Source organism: Cinclus cinclus, chromosome 36 (genome assembly GCF_963662255.1).
Source record: "Cinclus cinclus chromosome 36, bCinCin1.1, whole genome shotgun sequence".
NCBI lineage: Eukaryota > Metazoa > Chordata > Aves > Passeriformes > Cinclidae > Cinclus > Cinclus cinclus.
Genome location: NC_085081.1, coordinates 985,061 through 996,618, shown reverse-complemented (window position 1 = coordinate 996,618; position 11,558 = coordinate 985,061). Strand labels below are relative to the sequence as shown.

At 43.0% G+C, this 11,558-nt stretch overlaps 1 gene segment (V, D, J or C); it reads right to left on the bottom strand.

The window, feature by feature from the left end:
* Nucleotides 1-230: 230 nt before the first annotated feature.
* On the bottom strand, nt 231-8,409 carry LOC134055887 (Ig alpha chain C region-like). The segment is given in 5 exon segments: nt 231-1,012; nt 4,582-4,902; nt 7,094-7,420; nt 8,082-8,363; nt 8,406-8,409. Coding segments are annotated over 5 exon segments (1,332 nt in total).
* Between the last annotated feature and the right edge of the window lie 3,149 nt (nt 8,410-11,558).

Sequence of the window (11,558 nt, the reverse complement as noted above, 5' to 3'; positions counted from 1 at the left end):
CAAAAATCCACAATTTTCACTTCCTAAAATCCACACTTTCCTCCTAAATCCCCCAAAATTCATCTCCTAAAATCCACTTATTTTCCCCCCACAAAAATCCACATTCCCCCCCAAAAAATCCACATTTTCCCGTCCTAAAAATCCGCATTTTTCCCCCAAAAATCCACATTTTCCCCCTCCCAAAAATCCATTTTTCCCGTCCTAAAAATCCGCATTTTTCCCCCAAAAATCCACATTTCTCCCCCAAAAATTCCAGAAATTTCGCTTCCTAAAATCCACATTTTCCCGTCCTAAAAATCCGCATTTTTTCCCCAAAAAATCCACATTTCTCCCCCAAAAATTCCAGAAATTTCGCTTCCTGAAATCCACGTTTTTCACCTCTTAAAAAAAATCCACATTTTCCTGCCCCTCCCAAAAGAAAAATAAATAAAAACACCAAAAAAAAAAAAAAGAAAAAAATTTCACCCCGCCCGGTGACCGCCATCTTCCCCGCGCCAAAAACCAAAAAAACAACAACAACAACAAAAAAAAACCACAGAAACCAAAATTCGCTTTCCCGAAATCCCTTTTTATTCCCCCAAAAAAAGGAAAAAAAAAAAAAAAAATTAAAATTTTTAATAACAGACGAGGTCGGAATCCGCCAACACCACCGAGACGTTGACCTGCGCCGGCCGCGCCGACGATTTATCCAAATTCCTCTGCACGAACTTCAGGCCGGCCACGCCCTCGTGCCCCACCACGCAGCCGAAAACGTCGCCGCGCCTCCACTCCTCCGCCGGCACCGACAGCTTGGAAAACACCGAGAACCTTCCGGAAACTCCCGCGTCCGGTTCCGGACCCAAAACCGAGAACTTCCCGGAGTCAACCGGCTCGTCTCGCTGCGTCCAGGTGAGCAGGATGTCGCGCGGGGAGAAGCCGGTGGCCAGGCAGGTGAGGGTGGCGGTTTCCGAAAGGGAGAGTTCTTCCGGCGGGGGCGGGAAGGCGAAAACTTTGGGAGCGACGGTGGCGGCGTCTGGAAAAAGTGGGAAGGTTGGGGGATGAGGGGGTAATGGTTGGGTTGGGTTGGGTTGGGTTAGGTTGGGTTAGGTTGGGTTGGGTTGGGTTGGGTTGGGTTGGGTTGGGTTGGGTTAGGTTGGGTTGGGTTGGGTTGGGTTGGGTTAGGTTGGGTTGGGTTGGGTTGGGTTGGGTTGGGTTGGGTTGGGTTGGGGGAAAAAAGAGAATTTCCGGTTTGGGATGGACCGTTTCCGGTTTGGAGAAACCCTTTCCGGTTGGATTCCCACTTGAGGTAAAACATTTCCGGTTTGGAGAAACCGTTCCCAGTTGGGTTCCCAGTTGGGATGGACCATTTCCGGTTTGGAGAAACCGTTCCCAGTTGGGTTCCCAGTTGGGATGGACCATTTCCAGTTTAGGATAAACCATTTCCAGTTTGGAGTAACCGTTTCCAGTTTGGAGAAACCATTCCCAGTTGGGTTCCCAGTTGACCTCACCATTCCCAGTTGGGATAAACCATTTCCGGTTTGGAGAAACCGTTCCCCAGTTGGGACAAACCATTTCCGGTTTGGAGAAACCATTCCCAGTTGGGTTCCCAGTTGACCTCACCATTCCCAGTTTGGTCTCCCAGTTGGGATGAGCCGTTCCCAGTTGGGACAAACCATTTCCCTTTGGGTCTCCCAGTTGGGTCTCCCAGTTGGGACAAACCATTTCCAGTTTAGGATAAACCATTTCCAGTTTGGAGTAACCGTTTCCGGTTTGGAGAAACCATTCCCAGTTGGGTTCCCAGTTGACCTCACCATTCCCAGTTGGGATAAACCATTTCCGGTTCGGTTCCCAGTTGGGTTCCCAGTTGAGATGAACCATTTCCGGTTTGGATGAACCACTTCCGGTTTGGAGAAACCATTTCCGGTTGGGTTCCCAGTTGACCTCACCGTTCCCAGTTGGGTCTCCCAGTTGACCTCACCATTTCCGGTTGGATCTCCCAGTTTGGATAAACCACTTCTGGTTGGATCTCCCAGTTTGGATAAACCATTTCCAGTTGGGTCTCCCAGTTTGGATAAACCATTTCCAGTTGGGTCTCCCAGTAAGACCGGACTCATCCCAGTTGACCTTCCCAGTTTTCCAAGATCTTCCAGTTGGCTCTCCCAGTACAGACCAGTTGGGTTTCATGGTTGACCAAGACTCAACCAGTTTGGATCTCCCAGTATGGACCAGTTGGGTCTCCCAGTATGGACCAGTTTGACTCTCCCAGTATGGACCAGTTGACTCTCCCAGTAAGAGCAGACTCATCCCAGTAAGGCTGAGACTCTTCCAGTTTGGCTCTCCCAGTTGACCAAACTCTTCCAGTTGACCATTCCCAGTTGCACCAGTTGGGTCTCCCAGTAAAACCAGTGTGGTCTTCCAGTAACCTCCCAGTACAGACCAGTAACCTCCCAGTACAGACCAGTAACCTCCCAGTAACGTCCCAGTAGGAACCCAGTGACCTCAACCCGACCCAAACTGGGAATTCCGACCCCAAACTGGGAATCCCAGTCCCAAACTGGGAATTTTGACTCCAGACTGGGAATCGCGACGCCAAAACCAGGAACAATTCCTCCAAAAAAACCCAAAATTCCTCCAAAAAAAAAACCCCAAAATCCCCCCAAAAAAAGAGAAAAAGCCAAAAAAAAAAATCCTAAAAAAAAAAATTCCTGAATTTTCCCAAAATCACCGAAAAAAACCACGCCAAAAAAAAAATAAAAAATTCCCCATTTTGTTTTCCTAAAAAATTCCCCAAATTTTCCCAAAATCACCCAAATTCCCCCCCAAAATTTGGACTGACCGCAAGACACATCTGACCACGAACTCCCAAATTTTCAAGACTCCAAAATCCCCCCAAAAAACCCCAAAATCTGCCAAAAAAAAGCCAAAAAATGCTAAAAATCATCATCTTTTTCCCTAAAATTACAAAATTTTCCCAAAATCACCCAAATTTCCCCCAAAATTTGGACTGACCGCAAGACACATCTGACCACGAACTCCCAAATTTTCGAGACTCCAAAATCCCCCCAAAAAACCCCAAAATCTGCCAAAAAACCACCTAAAAATGCTAAAAAATCACCTTTTCTTTCCTAAAAAACACCAAATTTTCCCAAAATCACCCAAATTTCCCCCAGAATTTTAATTGACCACAAGACACATCTGACCACGAGCTCCCAAATTTTCAAGACTCCAAAATCCCCCCAAAAAACCCCAAAATCTGCCAAAAAAATCCAAAAAATGCTAAAAATCATCATCTTTTTCCCTAAAAAACACGAAATTTTCCCAAAATCACCCAAATTTCCCCCAAAACTTGGACTGACCACAAGACACATCTGACCACGAACTCCCAAATTTTCGAGACTCCAAAATCCCCGCAAAAAACCCCAAAATCTGCCAAAAAAAAGCCAAAAAATGCTAAAAATCATCATCTTTTTCCCTAAAATTACAAAATTTTCCCAAAATCACCCAAATTTCCCCCAAAACTTGGACTGACCACAAGACACATCTGACCACGAACTCCCAAATTTTCAAGACTCCAAAATCCCCCCAAAAAACCCCAAAATCTGCCAAAAAAAGCCAAAAAATGCTAAAAATCATCATCTTTTTCCCTAAAATTACAAAATTTTCCCAAAATCACCCAAATTTCCCCCAAAACTTGGACTGACCACAAGACACATCTGACCACGAACTCCCAAATTTTCGAGACTCCAAAATCCCCCCAAAAAACCCCAAAATCTGCCAAAAAAAGCCAAAAAATGCTAAAAATCATCTTCTTTTTCCCTAAAATTACAAAATTTTCCCAAAATCACCCAAATTTCCCCCAGAAATTTGGACTGACCGCAAGACACATTTGACTACGAACTCCCAAATTTTCGAGACTCCAAAATCCCCCCAAAAAACCCCAAAATCTGCCAAAAAAATCCAAAAAATGCTAAAAATCATCATCTTTTTCCCTAAAAAACACGAAATTTTCCCAAAATCACCCAAATTTCCCCCAAAATTTTAATTGACCACAAGACACATCTGACCACGAACTCCCAAATTTTCGAGACTCCAAAATCCCCCCAAAAAACCCCAAAATCTGCCAAAAAACCACCTAAAAATGCTAAAAAATCACCTTTTCTTTCCTAAAAAACACCAAATTTTCCCAAAATCACCCAAATTTCCCCCAGAATTTTAATTGACCACAAGACACATCTGACCACGAGCTCCCAAATTTTCGAGACTCCAAAATCCCCCCAAAAAACCCCAAAATCTGCCAAAAAAATCCAAAAAATGCTAAAAATCATCATCTTTTTCCCTAAAAAACACGAAATTTTCCCAAAATCACCCAAATTTCCCCCAAAATTTTAATTGACCACAAGACACATCTGACCACGAACTCCCAAATTTTCGAGACTCCAAAATCCCCCCCCCCCACAAAAAAAACCCAAAAAAACAAAATCCCCCCCCCAAAAAAAAACCCGCCAAAAATCGCCATTTTTTCCCGCCCCCCTCCCCAAAATTAAAAAAACACCAATTTTTTTTCCCCAAAACCCCCCGAATTCAGCCCAAATTTCAACTCACCTGTGCTCTTCCGGATGCTGCTGACCAACGGCTCCGACCCCAGCTCTCCGACCGCCACCCGGCAGGTAAAGGTGTCGCCGGAATTCCAATCCTCGGCGCAAATCCCCAAAAAGCTGCGGAGCTCGTAGAGGCCGCTGGGAAGTTTTTGGGCGTGGCCGGAAGTGACCACACCCAGTGCCCCGCCCGAAGAGCGGCTCCAGGTGAATTTGGCCTCGGGGTTCTTCAGGCGAGTGGCCACGCAGGTGAGGTTGGGGTTGGAGGACAGGTAGAGGTCGTGGAGGGTGGGAGGGAGGAGGGTGACGCTGGGGGAAGGGGCGGGGCCTGGGGAGGGGAGGGAAAAGATTTTGGGGGAAAAAAAGGAGATTTTGGTTAAAAAATTTGGGGTTTTTCGGGGATTTTTTTTTTTTTTGGGGGGGGGGAATTGGGATTTTTTGGGGGGTTTTTGGGGGGAAAATTGGATTTTTTGGGGGGATTTTTGGGTAAGAGAATGGGAATTTTGTTTTTTTTGGAGATTTTTGGGGAGAAAATCGGATTTTTTGGGGGATTTTTGGAGAAGAAAATGGGATTTTATGGAATGAAAAATGGGATTTTTTGGGAGATTTTTGGGAGGAAAATCGGATTTTTTTGGGGATTTTTGGGGAAGAAAATTGGATTTTTTGGGGGGATTTTTGGGGAAGAAAATGGGATTTTTTGGAAGGAAAATTGGGATTTTTGGGGGGTTTTTGGGGAACAAAATGGGATTTTTTTGGGGATGAAAAATTGGATTTTTTGGGGAGTTTTTTTTGGGAGGAAAATCGGATTCTTTGGGGGGGATTTTTGGGGGAAAATTGGATTTTTGGGGGGATTTTTGGGTAAGAGAATGGGAATTTTTTTTTTGGAGATTTTTGGGGAGAAAATCGGATTTTTTGGGGGATTTTTGGGGAAGAAAATCGGATTTTATGGAATGAAAAATGGGATTTTTTGGGAGATTTTTGGGAGGAAAATCGGATTTTTTTGGGGATTTTTGGAGAAGAAAATGGGATTTTTTTTGGAGTAAAAAATTGGATTTTTTTGGGGAGATTTTTGGGGGAAAAATCGGATTTTTTTTGGATTTTTGGGGAAGAAAATGGGATTTTTTGGAATGAAAAATTGGATTTTTTGGGGGATTTTTGGGGGGAAAATTTGATTTTTTTGGAGGGGAAAATAGGATTTTTGGGGGGATTTTTGGAGAACAAAATCGGATTTTTTGGGGATTTTTGGGGAAGAAAATGGGATTTTTTGGAATGAAAAATGTGATTTTTGGGGAAGAAAATCGGATTTTTTTGGGGATAATCTGATTTATTTTGGGATTTTTTGGGGAATAAAACTGGATTTTTTTGGGGGTGGATAACCAGATTTTTTTGGGGCATTTTTGGTTGGTTTTTTTTTTTGTTTTTTTTTTTTTTGTTTTTTCCTGAAGAAATGTGGGAATTTTTGAGGTGAAATACTGGAAGTTTAGGTTTGGGGTTTTTTTTCCCCCGGGGGAAAAAAAAAATGTAATTTTTTTTGGTAAAAATTTGAATTTTTTTTTACTTTTTTTTTGGTGAAAAATAATCGGATTTTGGGGGTATTTTTTTGGTGGAGAAATGGGATTTTTTTGGTGTTTTTTTACAGGAAGAAATACGGATTTTTTTTTTTTTGAGGTGAAAAATCAAAAGTTTTTGGGGTTTTCTTTCTGGGGAAAAAAACCAAAAAAACCGCGAAATTTCCACAAATTCCCTCAATTTCCAATTAAAAAAAAAAAAAATAAAAAATCGAAATTCCGCTAAAATTCCCTCAATTTCAATTTCCGAACAAAAAACCCAAAAATACCAAAACCTCCCAAATTCACCCCCTGAAAATCCCAAAATTTCCCAAAACTTGCCCCGAATTGCCCCAAAATTCCCCAAAATAAATTTTTTAAAAATGTAAATTAAATGACATTAAGATAAATTCAAAATAAATTAAATTGAATTTAAATTTAAATAAAAATAAAAGAAAATAAATCCAAAATAAATTAAAATAAAATAAATAAAATTAATTAAAATAAAATAAAATAAATCCAAAATAAACTGAAATAAAATAAATAAAATATAATAAAATAGAGTAAAATAAAGTAAGATAAAGTACATTAAGATAAATTCAAAATAAATCAAATTTAAATTTAAATTTAGTTAAATAAAAATAAAATAAAATAAATCCAAAATAAATTACAATAACATAAATAAAATAAATTAAAGCAAAATATAAAAAATTAAATAAAGTAAAATAAAGTAAACTAAGATAAATTGAAAATAAATCAAATTAAATTTAAATTTAATTAAATAAAAATAAAATAAAATAAATAAAAAATAAATTACAATAAAATAAAATAAAATAAAATACATCATAATAAAATGCATTAAAATGCATTAAAATACAATAAAATAAAATAAAATAAAATAAAATAAAATAAAATAAAATAAAATAAAATAAGATAAAATAAAATAAAACACAATAAATTCAAATCGCTCACCTTGGCAGAAGGTGCTGATGGAGGCCTGGAGGGGCTTGGCCACGTGGGCGTGGCTGGCCTGACAGGTATAGGTGGCGCCTCCATCCCATAATTCCCGGCTGATGTTGGCGCGCCCGCTCAGGGTCACGTGACCCTCGCCGCCCTCCTGGCAGGTGGAAAGCTCCGCCCCCAAGTCGATGTCCTCACCGTTGAACATCCAGGTGAGGTTGACGTCGGCGGCGCCCCGCCCCCTCACCTGGCAGAGCAGGTGAACCTGGTTCTCGTCCAGGTGGGATTGGTTGGGATCGGCCAGCAGCGAGATGGAGAACTCTGGGACGCAGCAAATGTCTGTGGGGACAGGTGAGGGACAGGTGAGGGACAGGTGAGGGACAGGTGAGAGACAGGTGAGGGACAGGTGAGGGACAGGTGAGATGGGGAGGGGACACGTGAGATGGGGAGGGGACAGGTGAGACAGGTGAGGGACAGGTGAGGGACAGGTGAGAGACAGGTGAGGGACAGGTGAGGGACAGGCGAGATGGGGAGGGGACAGGTGAGACAGGTGAGGGACAGGTGAGATGGGGAGGGGACACGTGAGATGGGGAGGGGACAGGTGAGACAGGTGACGGACAGGTGAGATGGGGCGGGGACAGGTGAGACAGGTGAGAGAGGTGAGGGACAGGTGAGAGACAGGTGAGAAGAAAATACACAGAGATGGAAAAAAATAAAATCAATTGCACGAACTGAGTCAAAATTTTACAGAAATTGACCCAAAATTCATCCAGGTGGGAAAAAAAATCCCATCCAGGTGTCTCAAAAACACCAAAAAATCACACAGGTGACCCCAAACCCATCCAGGTGACCTCCAGGTGTGCCCAGGTGACCCCAAAACTCCACCCAAACCTCTCCAGGTGACCCCAAAACTCCTCTAGGTGACCCCAAACCCATCCAGGTGACCTCCAGGTGTGCCCAGGTGACCCCAAACCCTCTCCAGGTGCATCCCCGCCCTCACCTTTAATCTCCTCCTTCTGGTTGCTGCTCCTGTGCTGCACCCGGCACACGAATTTTCCGTTTTTGGCTTTTTCGGCGTCCATGATCACTCGGGAGCTGAGGCCGAACTGACTTTTGGCCGTGGCCACTTCCGGGAAGCTGAGGGACTCACCTGAGGCCACGCCCTCCCAGGTGATGGTGGCCGGCTGAGGGAAGAACCCGGCGGCGAAGCAACCGAAACTCACCTGGCCTTTGCAATCCCCGCCGGACAACAGCGGGAAAACGCTGGGGGTGCGGGCGGGGTCTGTGGGGGAGACGGGGAGGGGTTAGAGAGGTGAGGCCACGCCCATACCTGGGGGAAGGCGGGGGGAGCGGGAGGGGGGGGGGGGGGGGGAAATCCCCGGTCGAAAAGTCCCAAATTTGACCCAAAAAATTTGCGGCGGAAATCGATTCAAGATGGCCGAAAACCGAGCCAAGATGGCGGAAAACGGAGCCAAGATGGCGGAAAATGGATCCAAGATGGCCGAAAACCCATCCAAGATGGCCGCCAATCGATCCAAGATGGCGGGAAACACATCCAAGATGGCGGAAACGCCCCCCCACAAAAATGGTGGGGAAAAGGGGAGGAGCTGCCTCATTTGCATAAGGGAGGCCACGCCCACAAACCTGGAGAGAAAAAGAAAATCCCCGCCCAAAAAAAAAGCCCCAAAATTACCCCCAAAAAAAAACCCAAAAAACCCCAAAATTCGATCCAATATGGCCGAAAAAAGAAAATAAAAAACCAGGAATACCGGGGTGGGCGTGGCCTTTCTTAAAATCATTTTTTGGCGGGAAGGAAAAAAAAAAAAACACCTCATTAGCACAGGGGAGGCCACGCCCACACCTGAGAAACCCCAAAATCGCCCGAAATCGCCCCGAAAAAGAAAAAAAAAAAAAAATCCCCGAAAAAAACCACAAAAACAACCGCAGGAAATTGCGGTTTTCGGGCAGGCCACGCCCTGTCTGGAGGTGACGTCATCGATGACGTCACCCCCAAAATGGGCGGGGGGGGGCCACACAGGTGAGAGGAACAGCTTGGGACCGGCTCCAGGTGAGTTTTGTGGAGAATTTGGGCGATTTTGGGGCGATTTTGGGGGATTTTAGAGATTTTGGGTGATTTTTGGAGTTTTAGGCTCAATTTTGGGGTGAATTTTGGGGATTTTGGGTCTGAACTCGGTTTTAACAAAGCCTCACCTGCTCTGAGATCACCTGAGAGGATTTTGGGGTAAAAATTCCGAATTTTGGGCAATTTTGGGTGATTTTAGAGATTTTGGGTGGTTTTTGGAGTTTTAGGCTCAATTTTGGGGTGAATTTTGGGGATTTTGGGTCTGAACTCGGTTTTAACAAAGCCTCACCTGCTCTGAGATCACCTGAGGAGATTTTGGGGTAAAAATCTCAAATTTTGGGCAATTTTGGGTGATTTTAGAGATTTTGGGTGATTTTTGGAGTTTTAGGCTCAATTTTGGGGTGAATTTGGGGGATTTTGGGTCTGAACTCGGTTTTAACAAAGCCTCACCTGCTCTGAGATCACCTGAGGAGATTTTGGGGTAAAAATCTCAAATTTTGGGCAATTTTGGGTGATTTTAGAGATTTTGGGTGATTTTTGGAGTTTTAGGCTCAATTTTGGGGTGAATTTTGGGGATTTTGGGTCTGAACTCGGTTTTAACAAAGCCTCACCTGGTCTGAGATCACCTGAGAGGATTTTGGGGTAAAAATCTCAAATTTTGGGCAATTTTGGGTGATTTTAGAGATTTTGGGTGATTTTTGGAGATTTAGGCTCAATTTTGGGGTGAATTTTGGGGATTTTGCGTCTGTACTCGGTTTTAACAAAGCCTCACCTGGTCTGAGATCACCTGAGGAGATTTTGGGGTAAAAAGCCCAAATTTTTGGCAATTTTGGGCTGAATTTTGGAAATTTCGTTTATTTTTTAAATTTTGGTTGAAATTTGGGGTGAATTTTGGGGATTTTGGGTCTGAACTCGGTTTTAACAAAGCCTCACCTGCTCTGAGATCACCTGATAGGATTTTGGGGTAAAAATCAGGAATTTTGGGCAATTTTGGGTGATTTTAGAGATTTTGGGTGATTTTTGGAGTTTTAGGCTCAATTTTGGGGTGAATTTGGGGGATTTTGGGTCTGAACTCGGTTTTAACAAAGCCTCACCTGCTCTGAGATCACCTGAGAGGATTTTGGGGTTAAAATCCCAAATTTTTGGCAATTTTGGGCTGAATTTTGGAAATTTTGTTTATTTTTTTAATTTTGGTTGTAATTTGGGGTGAATTTTGGGGATTTTGGGTCTGAACTCGGTTTTAACAAAGCCTCACCTGCTCTGAGATCACCTGAGAGGATTTTGGGGTAAGTTTCATGAATTTGGGGCAATTTTGGGCAATTTTGGGTGATTTTAGAGATTTTGGGTGATTTTTGGAGATTTAGGCTCAATTTTGGGGTGAATTTTGGGGATTTTGCGTCTGAACTCGGTTTTAACAAAGCCTCACCTGCTCTGAGATCTCCTGAGGAGATTTTGGGGTAAAAATCTCAAATTTGGGGCAATTTTGGGTGATTTTAGAGATTTTGGGTGATTTTTGGAGTTTTAGGCTCAATTTTGGGGTGAATTTTGGGGATTTTGGGTCTGAACTCGGTTTTAACAAAGCCTCACCTGCTCTGAGATCACCTGAGAGGATTTTGGGGTAAAAAGCCCAAATTTTTGGCAATTTTGGGCTGAATTTTGGAAATTTCATTTATTTTTTAAATTTTGGTTGAAATTTGGGGTGAATTTTGGGGATTTTGGGTCTGAACTCGGTTTTAACAAAGCCTCACCTGCTCTGAGATCACCTGAGGAGATTTTGGGGTAAAAATCTCAAATTTTGGGCAATTTTGGGTGATTTTAGAGATTTTGGGTGATTTTTGGAGTTTTAGGCTCAATTTTGGGGTGAATTTTGGGGATTTTGGGTCTGAACTCGGTTTTAACAAAGCCTCACCTGCTATGAGATCACCTGAGAGGATTGTGGGGTAAGTTTCATGAATTTGGGGCAATTTTGGGCAATTTTGGGTGATTTTAGAGATTTTGGGTGATTTTTGGAGTTTTAGGCTCAATTTTGGGGTGAATTTGGGGGATTTTGGGTCTGAACTCGGTTTTAACAAAGCCTCACCTGCTCTGAGATCACCTGAGGAGATTTTGGGGTAAAAATCTCAAATTTTGGGCAATTTTGGGTGATTTTAGAGATTTTGGGTGATTTTTGGAGTTTTAGGCTCAATTTTGGGGTGAATTTTGGGGATTTTGGGTCTGAACTCGGTTTTAACAAAGCCTCACCTGCTCTGAGATCCCCTGAGAGGATTTTGGGGTAAAAATCCCGAATTTTGGGCAATTTTGGGTGATTTTAGAGATTTTGGGTGATTTTTGGAGATTTAGGCTCAATTTTGGGGTGAATTTTGGGGATTTTGGGTCTGAACTCGGTTTTAACAA